The sequence below is a fragment of the Thunnus thynnus genome, chromosome 20 (genome assembly GCF_963924715.1).
Source record: "Thunnus thynnus chromosome 20, fThuThy2.1, whole genome shotgun sequence".
NCBI lineage: Eukaryota > Metazoa > Chordata > Actinopteri > Scombriformes > Scombridae > Thunnus > Thunnus thynnus.
The window spans coordinates 21,421,443-21,441,903 of NC_089536.1; the positions used below are offsets into that span (position 1 = coordinate 21,421,443).

General features: G+C 38.1%; 2 protein-coding genes and 2 long non-coding RNA genes across 8 annotated transcripts; 1 reads left to right on the top strand and 3 right to left on the bottom strand.

The window, feature by feature from the left end:
- Positions 1 to 1,953: 1,953 nt before the first annotated feature.
- On the bottom strand, positions 1,954 to 3,219 carry LOC137172520 (uncharacterized). Of its 5 annotated transcripts, none has more exons than XR_010924998.1 (5): positions 3,128 to 3,219; positions 2,960 to 3,052; positions 2,804 to 2,869; positions 2,639 to 2,724; positions 1,954 to 2,173 (listed from the first exon to the last, which is right to left on the bottom strand). It is a non-coding gene; the product is annotated as an uncharacterized lncRNA (long non-coding RNA). The 5 variants fall into 5 exon arrangements; XR_010924996.1 differs by having other exon boundaries at positions 2,639 to 2,727; XR_010924997.1 differs by having other exon boundaries at positions 2,639 to 2,727; positions 2,960 to 3,055.
- Positions 3,220 to 8,818: 5,599 nt separating this feature from the next.
- Positions 8,819 to 9,954, bottom strand: LOC137172522 (uncharacterized). Its single transcript, XR_010925001.1, has 4 exons — positions 9,831 to 9,954; positions 9,675 to 9,740; positions 9,510 to 9,598; positions 8,819 to 9,028 (listed from the first exon to the last, which is right to left on the bottom strand). It is a non-coding gene; the product is annotated as an uncharacterized lncRNA (long non-coding RNA).
- Positions 9,955 to 10,809: 855 nt separating this feature from the next.
- Positions 10,810 to 13,393, top strand: LOC137172516 (C-C motif chemokine 20-like). The gene is made up of 4 exons (XM_067577001.1): positions 10,810 to 11,025; positions 11,507 to 11,660; positions 12,729 to 12,810; positions 13,172 to 13,393. Exons 1-4 carry the CDS (start codon positions 10,956 to 10,958, stop codon positions 13,220 to 13,222), a joined length of 357 nt encoding a protein of 118 aa, XP_067433102.1. The 5' UTR covers positions 10,810 to 10,955; the 3' UTR covers positions 13,223 to 13,393.
- A 5,231-nt stretch (positions 13,394 to 18,624) lies between these two features.
- Positions 18,625 to 20,337, bottom strand: cox19 (cytochrome c oxidase assembly factor COX19). Its single transcript, XM_067576512.1, has 3 exons — positions 20,166 to 20,337; positions 19,135 to 19,246; positions 18,625 to 19,040 (listed from the first exon to the last, which is right to left on the bottom strand). Exons 1-3 carry the CDS (start codon positions 20,245 to 20,247, stop codon positions 18,947 to 18,949), a joined length of 288 nt encoding a protein of 95 aa, XP_067432613.1. The 5' UTR covers positions 20,248 to 20,337; the 3' UTR covers positions 18,625 to 18,946.
- Between the last annotated feature and the right edge of the window lie 124 nt (positions 20,338 to 20,461).

The following is a 20,461-nucleotide window of genomic DNA, read 5'->3' on the forward strand; positions in this document are numbered from 1 at the left end:
ATCAAATTATTGATTTTCCTCAATTTTAAAATACATTTAAAGATTTTAACAATGTCTTTGTAGGAATCTTTATTGCTTTCTGAACTAAAAGATTTCATTTCATTTTTTGGTCCTTTGTTTACAGTTTATATCAGCTTATATCATGACCAAGAACAATAAAGCTGAACAAATATGAGCAAAAACAAACATAACTATTATGAACATATTATACAATTTAAGTTGTTTCTGTTAATTGTAAACAAAAAGTAAATCAGATTACTCAACACTCTCTGGTCTAGCTTACTTTTATGTATTTGGAATTTCAGATTGGAGCGCATATTGGGTATGCTCACATCTGTTGTACCTACGAAGGCCAATCGAGATGTTTTGTTCATTCTGTGCACTCTTCTGCACTCTGTCCTTATATACAGTAAGTAGTTCACTAAAAGTTTGTTTATCCTCAAGTCCATCTCAGTATACTTTAAAGTCCAGTTAAAAATATGTTTTTATTCTTGTCCACTGGGTTGGAGTTATGCGTTCGACCTGCAGAATGATGTATATATAGAGTTTGGCACTAGACGGCTGTTTTCACATTCATCTGCCAAAGTTTCTCTGTATTCACTTTAAATCTCAGTTTAAGGTGTGTACCTATTGTGAGAGGTGGTGGATGCACATAGTGCCATATTAATTACAATACTAGATTAACCATATGATAATCAATTATGCATTATATGCCTTATTCAATTGCTATGTGTGATATCGAAAGGTCATGTCCTTTGCTTTCCACTGTCGCTGTAAACAGGATGAGTTATGCAACAATAAATAGAAGTCAAAGGTACACTGTGTTCTGAGTATCTGCGTGCATAAGCATGTCTATAGAAGGATGTGGTTATGGGTTAGAATTAAAAAGACGTATAGAAAACCAGTTCAGACCAGAATGAGGGAGACAAACATAACCTCAAGCATGGGTGGTGAATTGGGGTGAAAAGTGAAGGATGAGAACAACTCCTTTTTTTGGAGAGGATAGACAACGAGCCAATTGGGGTCCAAAAGAGAGATACACCCAGAAAGGGGTAAAGACAAGGTATAAAATGCTCTGACACAACGATAAATCTCAGAACACAGGGTGCTTGGCCAAATGCAGATTTTCTCTGTAGAGTGTTCTCCGAAGGTCTTCGATAAATAAATCCAGCTGCTACAAAGACATTACTCAACTGTGGTCTTGTTCTTCTCGCATCAACCAACTCGGAGAGGATGGCTGAAAGTCAGCCTCAACACTATGAGCATGATTCGTGACATCACGACTAGTCAACTTTGGTCCAGTATGCAGCTTATTTAGATGTAACTGAACTTTTTTTTTGGAATTTTAAACAAGGTAATTGAACTTTTTTGTGGGAAAACCATCTTGGGCCATCTTGGGTTATTATTCAAAGTAAGTATATCCATATGTCTCAAAACATATCTAGAGGTCATCTTTAAGAGTTCAATATACAAGCAGTATGAATCATGATCACTTCATTTTCATGGTGAGTCTTCAGAGTGTGTCCTAGTTTTCGTTTTGAATTTTGGTTTCTGAATTTGACGGATATAATTTGAGCAACTTGATTTTTTTCTTTTACTCACAGAATCAACTCTGTGAAGATTTAATGTGAGGATACAGATAAAATCTAAAAATAAAAACAATTTACGGTGGTTTAATGACAATTTGTGGAAACTAATTAAATCTAGAGATGCTACACTAAGGAAGGCAATTAAAACTAGAAGAGATACTGACATGCTGATTCATAAAGTTTTAAAGAACAAAGTTATCCAAGAGCTAAGAAGTTAAATCTTGTTTGTATCTCCATATATTGAATGAGGCAAAAGGAAACAGTGAATCAATCAGGAAAAACACCAATAATCTCACAAGGAGGGAACCAAAATTTTTAGGAGACTTTAAACTGAAAGTATAGGGAAAGTTAATTGAAGATCATCTTACTGTTGCTTCTGTCTTTAATAATTTAATAAATTTACAAAAAGGAAACTGGATATTGTTCCTGTAGATGCCACAGGCCAGGTTTTGAAGGGAAGAAGGATCCTGATGCTACACACCACACACCGTTGACTGACACCCAAAGTGCACTACTATACAGGAAGTGAAGGGACTGCCACCGCAGGGATCAGTCAGCCACTTGCCACACTAGCCCAACAGCTCCTGTCCAAAGAAAAGAGGCAAACTGTTAGTCAAGGCAAAGGGGCACAAAATATATTTTTAAAAAAACTGCCCTGACACCACACTATGCTGGGCCCAGAAGGTCATCACCAAGGTTGATTGTGTTTTAAGTACTGCTTGCACACACACAGTTAACCCAATAAACCAAAAATAGAACAAAATCTACAGAGCACAATGATCAAAAAATCTGTAAACAACAATGAATATCTAGTTACAATACAAAAAACCCCCATAATTATTAACCAAAGATTGATAGGTTAGCTGATGAGGATCAGTCTTCGTGGTGCAGCTTTAAATCCTACACTATGTTAATTTGCCCTACTTAGACAACACATGCAGTGCCACCAACACTCCAGGCGTGCAAGGCAGCAAGCACGCACACACACACACACACAAAGGATTAATTTAAAAGTCAAAAACAAAAAACAAAAGCAGTGAAACAATTACAGTCGAGCAGTGAGCTTGCCGAGGCGAACCCACAGACAGAACAGCAGTAGCTGGAGCGCAGAGGCCTGCTTCAGAGGTGGAGCCACCTGCTGTGACATACAACAGACTAAAATTACTACACCGAATTACAATTAGATGGATTAAAACAAGTAAATTTACACATACCAGTAACTGAAGGCGCAGCTTCCCAAGCAACAGGGAAGGTAGCCACAAAGGGATGCAGCTTAATAACTGCCAACAGCAATCAGAAACCAGAGTCACATTTCATGTGCAGCCAAGCAAAAGCGCATAAAAACACCAGACAGAAATGAGCAAGCCTACCTCAGGAATCCAACACAGCGCATGGATTATTGCGCACGGCTCCGAGGCCACACACTCCCAACTCCCAACCTCCGGCCAGAATACAGGCTGACTCTGCTGGAGAGCAGAAAGCGCATCAGACACGCCACTAATAAGGCCCAGATATGCAACAATAGCGTCGGAACACACCTGACAAAAGTGAACGGAGGAAATGTCAACAACCAGCGTCTCAAGACAGCCATGTGGATCCGACACAGCCACGCCAAACCACACTGGCGAAGCGAAGGTCACGCTCCAGGAAGAGGTAGGAGGACGCACATCCGAAGTACGTAGCCCTTCCCCAGATATAGTTTGGCATGGTACCGCCCAGTAATCAAGGAGCCTTCACTACCATTTACACTGGTCCAACACACACAAACAACATGAGTGGGGACGAGCCGGCCGTCCTACCACATTTGTATTTTGTAAAATGTGTCCTGTGTTTTTTTGCTTTGTACTGTTTGTTATTGTGCTGTTATGTGTTTTAATTGTAAGGGACTGCAGATGAAAATTCGCCATAAGCTAACTCTGGTGCAGCACATCAAATGTTAACGTTTATGTTCAACACGGTACATGATCCCAATAAATACATTTCAATCAATACAAAGACAAATCAAAACAGACGCCTGCAGAGGACTTTTGGAAGGGTGCGAATATTTTCGCACTTTCGCATTTTCAACTTACTGGATAGCATAAGAAGGAAAACAGGAAAAGGTCATTCTCTCTTGCTACAAAGAAATGCGTACGTAGTTGGAGGCAAATCTCATGAACTTTAAAAAACATTTTTGTCTGTCATTTCAATATGTCACACCGTTACTGAAGCTGTTTTAGGGAGGAACATTGAGCAGCCAGTCACAAAGACACTTGGTGTTGCTTTTATCTCTACATGAGCAATGGGGGGGTGGGTGTTTCCTCCTTTTTGCTGGGTGTACACCAAAAAAATGTTCCGTCTAGAAAGTCAGAGATTAATCGCTCTGTGACTGGACAGTATTAGAGTTTCATGGTTCATTATTACCAGATCTTTACTGTACACACACGTTGACCATATTGGACCCAGGATGGCTTTCTCTACTGGCTTTGGACTGACTTGCATGTGTTTCATCATGCTGCTTTTTCTCCCTGGACAAGGTGAGTGTGGCTTTGACTGCTAGTGAGTAAAGTAGCTTTTGAAGGATAACCGAAGATATGCTTATAAACTGTCTGACCATGAAATAGCATGTTTTAAGGCACAGATTGAAGTCAAACATGAATAGCTGATGAGAGGCTTTATTATTAGTTATCACTGTAAATCACATGAAATTGTATCAGATGAAAAGAAATTGGATACAATGACATTAACAGCTAAAACCAGATATTTATCTCTTGGTTACTGTGTGAACTCAACACTTAAATTGAGGAAAACAAAACATCCTTTAGACATATTGGTTAATGCATTTGCAATTTGTAAATTTTGGATTATTTATTCCACACACCATAGTGCCTATTGGTGAGTTCTTATAGATGACAAATGCAGCTAAACTGCATTTGTAAGTCTATGCAGCACTAATTTATTTACAGTATTTTATTACTATACTAATGTTTTTCTGTGTCTGTATGTGCTGCATTGTAGGGCAACGTCAGTGTACCATGAGTAAGCCCCCAAACGGGGGATACTTCTCGTATGTCTGCTGTACGAGGACCTCAAATGCCGCCATCAGGGAGCCTGTTGACGCCTGCTATGAACAGAAGAAAGACATCCGGCCTTGTAAAGTACATGCTTACATGTAAGGGAAAGTATTCAATGACACACAAGCTTCATTTTCTATCTGTATTTGTGGTGTGTTGTGAACCAGATTTAATGTGAAGAACTTCCGGAATCACTCCTAGGAATCACGGTGAAAGTTAACTTAGTTAAGGACGACACCTACACAATACTGTATATACATGCTATTCAGCCTTCATAGACTGTAAACAAAGCTACTCATACAGGTTAAAAAAAATCAAAATAAAATAAATCCAATCTTAGGTTGGACTGTGTGAAATCAGCCCCATTCAACTACATTGCTTTTACATTTCCTATAATATTACGGCATCTTGCATATATTCTTGAGGTACATGTTGCAAACCGAGTGCTGTGGTGCAACACTGTATTGCATCTTCTCTTCTACTGTCCAGTTCCCCTCTAATTACACCTTCAGTTACCTTATGTTCCCGATATCAGAGTTACTTCTGCAACATCACACAGTCTTGGAAAATGCACCATGTGAACATAATGTATCTATAGTTGAGATTCAGTAGCCTATCCAGCCAGGAGGACCAGGACTGTGTTCATATAAGTTTTAGTCCTGCACTGTGGAGTAATTTTGTTTTCAAGAGCAGGTCCTCATTTGACACAATGCACAATCCTCTCATTGGATTTATAGTATTTCACTGATCTACATGTGGAGGCAATGCACTGAAATATGCAGTAATGTACCAGCAAAGGCAGTGAGGAATTAGACTGTTTGCAAGTAAACACATGTAAACAATGCAGGTTACAATTTCTTTTTTTTTTTTTTTTTTTTTTTCTTTTGGAAAAATCAGCTTTGGAAATGCTTTATGAAAAAGAAAACAAATTCAACACAACATTCAGCTAGTCAGACCAGCTGTTTCCCCACACCTCCAGTGTTTATGCTAAGCTAAGCTAATCATCTCTCAGCTTTTGAACTATACTTAATGCACAGACAGGAAGGTGGTATCGATTATTTTCTTCAAACTCAGCAACAAAGTAAGAAACATTAAAATGTCATACTATGCTTTTAAAGTTAATGCTGTTTTCATGGCTTGGGGCAAATTGGTTGTATGAAATATACATTTTTTTCTCTTATCTGTATTTTTAACTCTACAGCTTTGTCACCAGGAGTAACAATAGATGGTGTGTGGACCCTAAAGCCTGGTGGCTCACAACAAGACTTGATAAGTTAAAAAAAGTAAGTCTGGAGAACACGTGTTTAAGTTGAAATTTACAACTGAAAGAAACATAAACAAAGAAATCTTGTTGATCTTGATGGTTTTGTATTTCTATATTGATGTTTTCTTTTGTCAGACTGTCCAAAGTCAACAATAATCTTAAGGATGTTGTTCATTTGATAACACATTGTCAGGCGCAGTTTGAGGGAACATACCCAACGTCTAAACTATTAACAAGTTTTAATGTGTGTTGTCTTATTTGGCATTTAGGAAATTTAGTCTGTGTATTTTTAGTAGTATGTGAAAATCTTAATTTCTATAATGTTGGACTTTTAACTTTCCAAGCTGAAGTGAACTGTTTCTCTCCCCAGAACGGAATAATTTGTAAACCCCTTGTTGTGTAAAGCCTTCATCAACCAAAATGAAGATGATGCATCATGACCTTCTGAGCAGAATGCTGGCGCTAATTTCTGTTAAATTTTTCTACTAACTGAAATAAAATGTTTTATTTCCTCTATTTCTAAATACATATTTTGCTAATAGCTTTGCAGAAATCATGACATCTTATAAACTAATAAAGCAAGCATTGAAAAACATTGTATTGGTGTGGTTGCTGTACTGATATGCTGTATTGACAGTTTGGGACAAAAACATCCCTGAAAATCTGTGAAAGATTGAAATATTTTCTGTTTCATAGCAGCATCAACACATCACACCAGTACTGAAGACAATATATCTGTTTACATATTTTTTAATCCCTTTAGGCAAGAAACATGTTGTCAGAATCATTGATTAACCACTCGGACAGACAGCAGTGTTCCCCTTTCTCTAGAAAGAAGGGTTGTGTGTTCTATGTAGCAATGATTTTTCTTCTCACAAGTCACTGCTTTACTGTAGAACCAGCTCTTCATCATTCACCTTTACAAGATTTCTACTGTACAGAGACACATACTGGGACACAGGATGCCTTCCTCTGTTAGCTTTGGAAGTCTCTCATGTTTAACCATATACTGCATTTCCTTTCTGTCCAAGGTGAGTGTAGCTTTGTCTAGGTAGGATAAGAAAATCATATCAAATTGTATCATATAGATCAAATGAATTTGACTTACTGTCATTTTGTGTATGCTGCATTAAAGTGTGTCCACAATGTTACAGCCCTCGGCAATGAAGTTCAGGACACATCATTCCCTCCTGCTGTACGAAGGCCTCAAACGCCACCATTAAACAATCTGTCAGTGCCTGCTTTGAACAGAAGGAAAACACATTTGATAACTGTAAAATACGTGCTTATATGTAAGTAAAAGTACACTCACACAATGGTCTGTGTTTGTGGTGTGTCAGTATCCCCTACCAAGCCAATAATGAGTGGGCAGACCAAGAATGATATTGGGAAATACATGTATTTGCTTCCTTGCAGAGTTAAATAAGAAGGTTCGCACTCTCGTATTTTTTTTTTGGGGGGGGGGGGGGTGTCACTTTGCCTTTATTTGACAGTCAAAGTGTAGAGATCATGTGGTATGCACCTTAACCATCAGGCTACCAGGGTTTCCCAAGCACTCTTGTGCACTGAATATGAAGCTAGAGCCAGGAGAGGGTTAGCTAGGCTAGCTAATGTCTGCATGTCAAATATGGGCTACAGCTGGGAGGTGGTTAGCTTAGCTTAGCCAAAAGACTGGAAGCAGCTATCCTATGTAAGACCCAAAGTGTAATTTTTACATTTTGTTTTTTGGAAGATTATAAACAAGCAAATATGAGCAAAAAACAAACATAAATTGTATAATATGTTCATAATAGTTAAGTTATTTCTATTAATTGTAAACAAAAAGTAAATCAGATTACTCAACACTCTCTGGTCTAGCTTACTTTTATGTATTTGGAATTTCGGATTGGAGCGCATATTGGGTATGTTGACATTTGTTGTACCTACGAAGGCCAATCGAGATGTTTTGTTCATTCTGTGCACTCTTCTGCACTTTGTCCTTATATACAGTAAGTAGTTCACTAAAAGTTTGTTTATCCTCAAGTCCATCTCAGTATACTTTAAAGTCCAGTTAAAAATATGTTTTTATTCTTGTCCACTGGGTTGGAGTTATGCGTTCGACCTGCAGAATGATGTATATATAGAGTTTGGCACTAGACGGCTGTTTTCACATTCATCTGCCAAAGTTTCTCTGTATTCACTTTAAATCTCAGTTTAAGGTGTGTACCTATGAGCATGATTCGTGACATCACGACTAGTCAACTTTGGTCCAGTATGCAGCTTACTTAGATGTAACTGAACTTTTTTTAAAAATTTTAAACAAGGTAACTGAACTTTTTTGTGGGAAAACCATCTTGGGCCATCTTGGGTTATTATTCAAAGTAAGTATATCCATATGTCTCAAAACATATCTAGAGGTCATCTTTAAGAGTTCAATACACAAGCAGTATGAAGCATGATCACTTCATTTTCATGGTGAGTCTTCAGAGTGTGTCCTAGTTTTCGTTTTGAATTTTGGTTTCTGAATTTGACGGATATAATTTGAGCAACTTGATTTTTTTCTTTTACTCACAGAATCAACTCTGTCAAGATTTAATGTGAGGATACAGATAAAATCTAAAAATAAAAACAATTTACGGTGGTTTAATGACAATTTGTGGAAACTAATGAAATCTAGAGATGCTGCACTAAGGAAGGCAATTAAAACTAGAAGAGATACTGACATGCTGATTCATAAAGTTTTAAAGAACAAAGTTATCCAAGAGCTAAGAAGTTAAATCTTGTTTGTATCTCCATATATTGAATGAGGCAAAAGGAAACAGTGAATCAATCAGGAAAAACACTGATAATCTCACAAGGAGGGAACCAAGATTTTTAGGAGACTTTAAACTGAAAGTATAGGGAAAGTTAATTGAAGATCATCTTAGTGTTGCTTCTGTCTTTAATAATTTAATAAATTTACAAAAAGGAAACTGGATATTGTTCCTGTAGATGCCACAGGCCAGGTTTTGAAGGGAAGAAGGATCCTGATGCTACACACCACACACCGATGAATGACACCCAAAGTGCACTACTATACAGGAAGTGAAGGGACTGCCACCGCAGGGAGCAGCCAGCCACACGCCACACTAGCCCAACAGCTCCTGTCCAAAGAAAAGAGGCAAACTGTTAGCCAAGGCAAAGGGGCACAAAATATATTTAAAAAAAACCTGCCTCGACGCCACACTATGCTGGGCCCAGAAGGTCATCACCAAGGTTGATTGTGTTTTAAGTACTGCTTGCACACACACAGTTAACCCAATAAACCAAAAATAGAACAAAATCTACAGAACACAATGATCAGAAAATCTGTAAACAACAACAATGAATATCTAGTTACAATACAAAAAACCCCCATAATTATTAACCAAAGATTGATAGGTTTGCTGATGAGGATCAGTCTTCGTGGTGCAGCTATCCTACACTACGTTAATTTCCCCTACCTAGACAACACATGCAGTGCAGCCAACACTCCAGGCGTGCAAGGCAGCGAGCACGCGCACACACACACACACACACACACACACACACACACACACAAAGGATTAATTTAAAAGCCAAAAACAAAAGCAGTGAAACAATTACAGTCGAGCAGTGAGCTTGCTGAGGCGAACCCACAGACAGAACAGCAGTAGCTGGAGTGCAGAGGCCTGCTTCAGAGGTGGAGCCACCTGCTGTGACATACAACAGACTAAAATTACTACACCGAATTACAATTAGATGGATTGAAACAAGTAAATTCACACATACCAGTAACTGAAGGCGCAGCTTCCCAAGCAACAGGGAAGGTAGCCGCAAAGGGATGCAGCTTAATAACTGCCAACAGCAATCAGAAACCAGAGTCGCATTTCATGTGCAGCCAAGCAAAAGCGCATAAAAACACCAGACAGAAATGAGCAAGCCTACCTCAGGAATCCAACGCAGCGCATGGATTATTGCGCACGGCTCCGAGGCCACACACTCCCAACTCCCAACCTCCGGCCAGAATACAGGCTGACTCTGCTGGAGAGCAGAAAGTGCATCAGACACGCCACTAATATAGCCCAGATATGCAACAATAGCATCGGAACACACCTGACAAAAGTTGAACGGAGGAAATGTCAACAACCAGCGTCTCAAGACAGCCACGTGGATCCGATAAGGCCACGCCAAACCACACTGGCGAAGCGAAGGTCACGCTCCAGGAAGAGGTAGGAGGACGCACATCTGAAGTGTGTAGCCCTTCCCCAGATATAGCTTGGCATGGTACCGCCCAGTAATCAAGGTGGAATAGAATAATTGCTCCCAGCTCAGCGGCATTCAATGGGCGGGGAGCAAAGGGGGGAGCCTTCACTACCATTTACACTGGTCCAACACACACAAACAACATGAGTGGGGACGAGCCGGCCGTCCTACCACATTTGTATTTTGTAAAATGTGCCCTGTGTTTTTTTGCTTTGTACTGTTTGTTATTGTGCTGTTATGTGTTTTAATTGTAAGGGACTGCAGATGAAAATTTGCCATAAGCTAACTCTGGTGCAGCACATCAAATGTTAACGTTTATGTTCAACACGGTACATGATCCCAATAAATACATTTAAATCAATACAAAGACAAATCAAAACAGACGCCTGCAGAGGACTTTTGGAAGGGTGCGAATATTTTCGCACAAACTTACTGGATAGCATAAGAAGGAAAACAGGAAAAGGTCATTCTCTCTTGCTACAAAGAAATGCGTACGTAGTTGGAGGCAAATCTCATGAACTTTAAATAATATTTTTTGTCTGTCATTTCAATATGTCACACCGTTACTGAAGCTGTTTTAGGGAGGAACATTGAGCAGCCAGTCACAAAGACACCTGGTGTTGCTTCAATCTCTACATGAGCAATGAGGGGGTGTGTGTTTCCTCCTTTTTGCTGGGTGTATACCAAAAAAATGTTGGTCTAGAGAGTCAGAGATAAACCACTCTGTGACTGGACAGTATAAGAGTTTCATGGTTCATTATTACCAGATCTTTACTGTACACACACGTTGACCATATTGGACCCAGGATGGCTTTCTCTACTGGCTTTGGACTGACTTGCATGTGTTTCATCATGCTGCTTTTTCTCCCTGGACAAGGTGAGTGTGGCTTTGACTGCTAGTGAGTAAAGTAGCTTTTGAAGGATAACTGAAGATATGCTTATGAACTGTCTGACCATGAAATAACATGTTTTAAGGCACAGATTGAAGTCAAACATGAATAGCTGATGAGAGGCTTTATTATTAGTTATCACTGTAAATCACATCAAATTGTATCAGATGAAAATAAATTGGATAAAATGACATGAACAGCTAAAACCAAATATTTATCTCTTGGTTACTGTGTGAACTCAACACTTAAATTGAGGAAAACAAAACATCCTTTAGACATATTGGTTTATGCATTAGCAATTTGTAAATTTTGGATGATTTAACCCACATACCATAGTGCTTATTGGTGAGTTCTTATAAATGACAAATGCAGCTAAATGGCATTTGTAAGTCTATGCAGCACTAATTTAATTACAGTATTTTATTACTATACTAATGTTTTTCTGTGTCTGTATGTGCTGCGTTGTAGGGCGACGCCAGTGTACCACGAGTAAGCCCCCAAAAGTGAGATACATCCAGTTTGACTGCTGTACGAGAACCTCAAATGCCGCCATCAGGGAGCCTGTTGACGCCTGCTATGAACAGAGGAAAGACCTCTTGCCTTGTAAAGTACATGCTTACATGTAAGGGAAAGTATTCAATGACACACAAGCTTCATTTTCTATCTGTATTTGTGGTGTGTTGTGAACCAGATTTAATGTGAAGAACTTTCGGAATCACTCCTAGGAATCACGGTGAAAGTTAACTTAGTTAAGGACGACACCTACACAATACTGTATATACATGCTATTCAGCCTTCATAGACTGTAAACAAAGCTACTCATACAGGTTAAAAAAAAATCAAAATAAAATAAATCAAATCTTAGGTTGGACTGTGTGAAATCAGCCCCATTCAACTACATTGCTTTTACATTTCCTATAATATTACGGCATCTTGCATATATTCTTGAGGTACATGTTGCAAACTGAGCACTGTGGTGCAACACTGTATTGCATCTTCTCTTCTGCTGTCCAGTTCCCCTTTAATTACACCTTCAGTTACCTTATGTTCCCGATATCAGAGTTACTTCTGCAACATCACACAGTCTTGGAAAATGCACCATGTGAACATAATCAATCTATAGTTGAGATTCAGTGGTTTAGTACAGTAAGTTTTAGTTCTGCACTGTGGAGCAATGTTTTCAAGTGCAGGTCCCTCATTTGACACAATGCACAATCCTCTCATTGGTTGCATGCTATTTCACTGATCTACATGTGGAGGCAATGCACTGAAATATGCAGCAATGTACCAGCAAAGGCAGTGAGGAATTAGACTGCTTGCAAGTAAACACATGTAAACAATGCAGGTTACAATTTCTTTTTTTTCTTTTTTTTGGAAAAATCAGCTTTGGAAATGCTTTATGAGAAAGAAAACACATTCAACACAACATTCAGCTAGTTGGGCTAGCTGTTTCTCCACACCTCCAGTGTTTATGCTAAGCTAAGCTAATCATCTCTCAGCTTTTGAACTATACTTAATGCACAGACAGGAAAGTGGTATTGATTCTTTTCTTCTAACTCTCAGCAACAAAGTAAGAAACATTAAAATGTCATACAATGCTTTTAAAGCTAATGCTGTTTTCATGGCTTGGGGCAAATTGGTTGTATGAAATATACATTTTTTTCTCTTATCTGTATTTTTAACTCTACAGCTTTGTCACCAGGAGTAACAATACATGGTGTGTGGACCCTAAAGCCTGGTGGCTTAAAAGAAGACTTGAGAGGTTAAAAAAAGTAAGTCTGGAGAACACGTGTTTAAGTTGAAATTTACAGCTGAAAGAAACATAAACAAGGAAATCTTGTTGATCTTGATGGTTTTGTATTTCTATATTGATGTTTTCTTTTCTTAGACTGTCCAAAGTCAACAATAATCTTAAGGATGTTGTTCATTTGATAACACATTGTCAGGAGCAGTTTGAGGGAACATACCCAACCTCTAAACTATTAACAAGTTTTAATGTGTGTTGTCTTATTTGGCATTTAGGAATTTTAGTCTGTGACTTCAAATCAAATGCAGCATATATGTGAAAATCTTAATTTCTATAATGTTGGACTTTTAACTTTCCAAGCTGAAGTGAACTGTTTCTCTCCACAGAGAGGAATAACTTGTGGACCCCTTGTGAACAGCCTTCATCAACCAAAATGAAGATGATGCATCATGACCTTCTGAGCAGAATGCTGGCGCTAATTTCTGTTAAAGTTTTCTACTAACAAAGATAAAATGTTTTATTTCCTCTATTTCTAAATACATATTTTACTAATGGCTTTGCAGAAATCATGACATCTTATAAACTAATAAAGCAAGCATTGAAAAACATTGTATTGGTGTCGTTGCTGTACTGATATGCTGTATTGACAGCTTGGGACAAAAACATCCCTGAAAATCTGTGAAAGATTGAAATATTTTCTGTTTCATAGCAGCATCAACACATCACACCAGTACTGAAGACAATATATCTGTTTACATATTTTTTAATCCCTTTAGGAAAGAAACATGTTGTCAGAATCATTGAGTAACCACTCAGAAAGACAGCAGTGTTCCCCTTTCTCTAGAAAGAAGGGTTGTGTGTTCTATGTAGCAATGATTTTTCTCCTCACAAGTCACTGTTTTACTGTTGAACCAGCTCTTCATCGTTCACTTTCACCAGATTTCTACTGTACAGAGACACAAACTGGGACACAGGATGCCTTCCTCTCCTCTCATGTATTTTTTGGGTGGGGTCACTTTGCCTTTATTTGACAGTTAAAGTTTAGAGAGAGACAGGACATGTTGCATCATGTGGTGTGCACCTTAACCATTAGGCTACCAGGGTTTCTCAAGCACTCCTTCGACAGTCACAACCAAGATGATGCATTGTGACTCCCTACACAGAAGTCTTTACACTGATACCATTTTCTGTTTCATTTTTCTACTAATTTGGATCAAATTATTAATTTTCCTTGATTTAAAATACATTTAAAGATTTTAACAATGTCTTTGTAGGAATCTTTTGCTTTCTAAATTAATAAAGATTTCATTTCATTTTTTGGTCCTTTGTTTACAGTTTATATCAGCTTATATCATGACCAAGAACAATAAAGCTGAACAAATATGAGCGAAAACAAACGTATGACCCTTATGAACATATTATACAATTCAAGTTGTTTCTGAACAAAAAGTATATCAGATCAATCAACACTCTCTGGTCCAGCTTGTTTTTATTTATTCTAAACTTTGGATTGGAGCGCATATTGGGTATGCTCACATCTGTTGCACCTACAGCGGCTAATCCAGATGTTTTCTTCATTCTGTGCAGCTCATCACTCTCAGCACACATCCCTCTGCACTCTGTCCTTATACACAGTAAGTAGTAGTAGTAGTAACTAGTAATATACAGTAAAAGTTTGTTCATCCTCAAGTCCATCTCACTATACTTTAAAGTCCAGTTAAAAATATGTTTTTCTTCTTGTCCACTGGGTTGGGGTTATGTGTTTTACCTGCAGAATGATGTATATATAGAGTTTGGCACTAGCCGGCTGTTTTCACATTCATCTGCCAAAGTTTCTCTGTATTCACTTAAATCTCAGTTTACGGTATGTACCTATGATTTGTGACATCACGACTAGCCAACTTTGGTCTAGTATGCAGTTTACTTGTAATTGAACTTCCAAGTGATTTTAAGAATTTTAAACAAGGTAATTAAACTTTTTTGTGGGCCACAAGTTATTATTCAAAGTAAGTATATCCATATGTCTTAAAACATATCTGGAGGTCATCTTTAAGAGTTCAATACACAAACACTATGAATCATGATCACTTCATTTTCATGGTGAGTCCTCTGAGCGTGTCCTAGTTTTCATCTTGAATTTCGGTTTCTGAATTACTCAGATCCTTTACTTTAGTAAAAGTGCCAATACAGCAATGTATAAATACTCCATTACAAGTAAAAGTCCTGCATGAAAAATCCTACTGAAGTAAAAGTACATAAGTATTATCATCTTGATGTAGTTAAAGTATTGCAGTAAAAGTAATGGTTTGGTTCCTCTGACTGATATATTGTTATATATAACATCATTAGATTATTAATACTGAAGCATCAGTGTTAGAGCAGCATGTTACTGTTGTAGCTGCTGGAGGTGAAGCTAGTTTCAACCACTTTATATACAGTTAGCTAGTTTAGTCCAGTGGATCCCAACCTAGGGGTCGGGCCCCTCCAAAGGGTCACCAGATAAATCTGAGGGGTCGTGAGATGATTAATGGGAGAGAAAAGTAGAAAAAACAAAGGTCTGATACACAAAACTGTTCCACTTTTTGGACTTTTTCTCTAATCTTTGATTTTTGGTGAAATATTGGATCATTTGAACATTTACTGAAATGAAAGCATGTGAGAAGTTTAGAGGGAAAAATCACTATTTGGTGGAGCTGTTAACAACTCATAGACATGTGAAATGTGACCCCGACTACACACTGCTTTTTGAAAGATGTCAAAAGCCAAAAAGGTTGGAAACCACTGATTCATCTTTAACAATGTGTTGTATTTTAAAAGCTTGTTATATTATCCGTTGTGTCAAATCTTCATCTGAAAAGTAACTAAAGCTGTTAAATACATATAGTGGAGTAAATGGATTGTACTTGTACACATTCATACGCTGAATGGGTACAGAGGCTACCATGCAAGGTCCCAACCTGCCCGTCAGAGGGAACTAACCATTCACACACATTCATACACTGATGGCACAGTCATCAGGAGCAATTTGGGTTTCATTATCTTGCCCAAGGACAGTTAGACATGTGGACTGAAGGAGCCAGAAATTGAACCACAGATCTTCCGATTAGTGGACGACCTGCTCTACCTCCTGAGCCAAAGCCGCTAGAAAGTACAAGATTTCCCTCTGAAATATAGTGGAGTGGAAGTATAAAGTAGTATGAAATGGAATGAAAGTATAAAAGTACCTCAAAATTGTACTTAAGTACAGTACTTGAGTAAATGCACTCAGTTAAATTCCACCACTAGTTACAGGATGTTTTCATACAGTGGCAATATGTATCTCAACATTCTCAGTATTTGTATTGAATGTTAATGAAGGAAATCTTCTGATGTCTTTGGAAAATGAAGTGCTCAGTATGCTGTCCAAAGACAAATCAAAACAGATGCCTGCAGAGGATTTTTGGAAGGGTGTGAATATTTCCACACATCCAAACATATTGGATAACATGAGAAGAATAACAGGAAAAGGTCATTTTGTCTTGCCACAGAGAAATGCTTATGTAGTTAGAGGCAAACAAGGGAATCACAGAATTTTTTTAGAGAATACTGTTGCAAACACTGCTGGCTCTCTTGTTTGTGTTTGGCATACATTGAAACTAAGGGTTGACTCAGAGTCAAAAGTCAATAAATTATGAATCCAAGCTGTCATTCTAGCAAGGCATCACTGTCCAGATTTGTGCTCTGAAAAAACAGTGATTCACTTCATCAAAAAGTTTCTGCCAGGCCTTGAGACACATGTTTCCACACATAGTTTAACTAAGGTTACTAATGTTATTGTGTTTGTGTGTTCGTGTGTGTGCTGCACTGTAGGGTGTCCGCAGTGTTACAAGCCTTAGCCCAGGTGTCGTAGTGTGGTGGGACAGACTGTGTCCCCTATACAGCTGATCATGAGCAGACAAACCAGGAATAATGTGAAGGAGAGGCACTGAGTGACTGTCCTCATCAGAAGAACAACAGCATATTATTGGTGTAACTGCTTAAAATGACATATGTTTATATTCTCTTAAAGGCGACCTCTTGTGGTCGTGTGAGTAATGACTGTGACTCTGGAGGCTGCTGTTAGTATCTGGTCACCTACAAACAGTCAACAGAGGGTTTTTTTTTAAACCATGACCATAATCTTTCCCAAACCTCAACCAAGCAGTTTATAGCTGCCCAGACTTTTTAGGTTTAGTTGCCTAAACTTAAAGTTGCACCACTTCATAATTTTAGATAAACAATATGTTGAATGATGTGTAATGTGAAAGGAGTTGCTAATAATGTTGAACCTGCAGAGAATTATAACCCTGCTCTCCAGTTCTGCATTTCTCAGACTTGCTCCGGCTGCACCGGCTGACGTCTTGCTGACTCCCTGCACACATTGATGAGGCTTTTTAATATTTTTTTAAATTTTATTGGAACTGATGGATCAAAATCTGATAATGCAGAGTCATTTCGGGGGTTTTGTGTCACCCAGATACATGTATTAATTTATTACAGCTGTTTGTTTTGTAATTATTGCGTATGGAAAAGAAGCCTTCTTGGACCAGTGTTCGTCACATGATCCTGTGAAATGAATGGGGAGCAAAATCCAGTCTGACCAGACCTTCAGCCAGTCATCTATGATATAGGTATATACTGTATACTAGTGTAGCTGTTCATCTCTTAGACTACATTCATTACATTTTGCTCAAAATTGCACAAATTGCTCTTTCACAATGCTACTCTTCACATAAACATTGTACTCATTGCCTCACAATGGAATTATTTCTCCTATCTGTCTTCAACTCTACAGCTTTACCACAGGGAAAAACACACACCTGTGTGTGAACCCAAGAGCCAGAGGACAACTCCAAAAGTTAAAGGCGGTGAGTCTGAAGACACACTGTTAGGTTGAGATGTCACAGCTGAGAGTCTTACAAACCAATAACAGCTTGTTATCTTGATTTGTTTTTTGTTTGTTTTCATACTCACATGTTCTTTTTTTTTAATATAACTTTATTTTCACCCTTTATTTTTCATTTCCATGCGTAATAGTCTTTTCCATGACAACAACACTCCCAGTAATGTATTTGATATGACACAGTGTGAGACGGGGTTTTAGAGAATTTACCTTCCAGCTCTGAACTTCTATCATACTTTCCCTCCAGTGAGGATTTGGGAATTCTTCTGACCTCAAATCAAACGCAACATAAATGTGGGAAATAATGTGGGACCTTTAATTTTCCTCAGATTAACTGAACTTGTTTTCTTCAGAGAGAGGAATATGTTACACCCTCTAAAAGACCTCTAACAAAAAATGAAGAAACAACACCACAGTCATCAGAGCAGCAATCCTCACACTAACACTATATTTACATATTCTGTACTCATAATAGATGACATTTCTTTCCCTTTGTTTTTTTAAGACACAGATATTGACCGTGTCTTTGTAAGAAATTTTAATTGAAAATAATAATTTTTGACCAAGTCTCACACATGTACAGTACATGCAGTCTTGACAAATAAAGCCTTCACATTTGGAGAAATAGATATAGCTGCAGCTGCATACACTACATGATGTTTACTTTTTAATGCCTTGAAACTACCTGATTTTCAAATTACATCAGACAGGACAGGACCTTAAAAGTGATTGTAAACTCCTTAAATTTTGGATTAAACCTCCCGTGGTCAATTTCATGCTTGTGTAGCCTTTATTTATGAACAAAAAAACCCCAAATATAAGTCATTGTTTCTCAGGAGCTAAAGCTTTACTGGATCAACACTCTTTATCCCTCAAAACAAGAAAAACAAATCAATCTAGGCTCAATCTACACATCAGTTTAGTTTAAATATAAAAGATTTATTAACATGCCAAAACAGCATCTTCATATATTAGACATTTGTATTTTATGTACACACGTGATGGATAAAATGAGGTCAAAGGTTGGATGTTGTAACCTCATGTCTTTAGTCAGACCTGCTCTTGAGGAAAATGTATGTTCTCCACTCAAAGTCAGCAGGATCCTCGAAGTCTTCTCATAATATGCTTTTGTGGGACTTGTGTTGTGATGTTTTTTTTCCAACAAATTGCAAGATAATGATAAGTTCAGAGCAACACCATCCCTCCATGTTGGAAGCAGTAGCTGTGGTGTTGTAGCAGGTCAGGGTTTAGCGTCTTTGTCTGCTTGGTTGGGAGGAGGATCCATCAGGTCCCTGAATCCCAGTTTTTCCAGGGGCTCCTGGGCCATCAGCTGACTGGAAAACGAGATAATAAGATAACGGAACAAATGTCAGAAACAAGTGAAGCTGGACTGTAAGTCTCATGCCAGGCACATTTAATGTTTCTTACTGGTTCATCCGGCATTCCAGGTAGTCTTTGGACTGTAGTCGGCACTGGGAGTTGTTGAAGTTGTTGTCTCTCAGACACTTCATGAACGTCTCCTTGAAGTCTTTACACTCTCCTGAAATAACAGTCAGTCACAATCAGCCTGAAGCTTCAGCCAAGTAGAGTTTTGCAGTTTGTCAGGCTGCAGATAGTGTTCAAGTTAATGTTAGACAATATTTCTGCACATATGTTTGCTATTGAAATATTGCTTTTAATTTTTTTTTTAATTTCCTATATATACAATCAGTATTTGTGATGTACTTTTGGATTTTCTTAGTTCAAGCTTGGATGGTGCACTCTGCTGTAAACACACAGGACAATACCATCTGTTGGATTCAATTATACCTGACAGCCAGACAATGTGGTCTCAAAAACATTGTGCTTTGTTTTAGTGTAATAAAGAAGAATATTAAACACAAGGTGTTGTGAGTCCTTTAGAATTCACAAATACAATCTACAGTTAGTTTGTTGGACTCAGCACTTTGTTTTCACACTGACTGGAGAGTTAGGACACAGCAGCATGTGTGTCACATTCAGCATTTTAATAGCTATGACAGAAACATGATACTGTAATTTATTCACAGAACTGCAACTTCTATTTAAACTCTTTTCCAAATTTGCAACTCTTTCATCCCAGCTAACACAGTCACAGCTTAGGAAAAGGGTTCAACTATACTATCATGCAGCAGACTGATTATATTATATATTATTTCATCCGGGTGGTTAAAAGATTTGAAGTTTTGGAACCAAAACAAACTGGTGTTGAAGTAGCTCGTACTCCTTTCATTAAAACACTATAGCTGTAAATTACAAAGTAACATAAACGACTAACGTAGCGAGCTGAAGAAAGACGACAGGACCAGTTTGTGTCACAGCTGACGTTACAGCTGTCTTTGTCTTCATGTCAACAACATGACAGAACTCCGACATCAGTTATGCAAAACTTACTGCGTTATTCAACAGATACAAAGCCGACAGTCTGTAATTTAACTTACCAAAATGATCCAGGGGGAAAGAGCCTTTATCAGGAGCCCGAGGTTTAAAGCTCTTCGACCCGAAATTCATAGCAGTGGACATATTTATGTTTGTTTATAATTCCTAATTTGAGAAGATGCTAGTCTGCGAGTCAACAGTCGCCCTGTGCGTCAACCCGTCGCAGAAATATGACGTCTCTGTGGACAGGCAGTAGTAGTCGATTTGGTGGCATCGATCATCGATCATTTGAGTAATAATTTGACATGTAAGATAAAACAGTGTCATACATGAATCTAATTCATTTTATATAAACAGT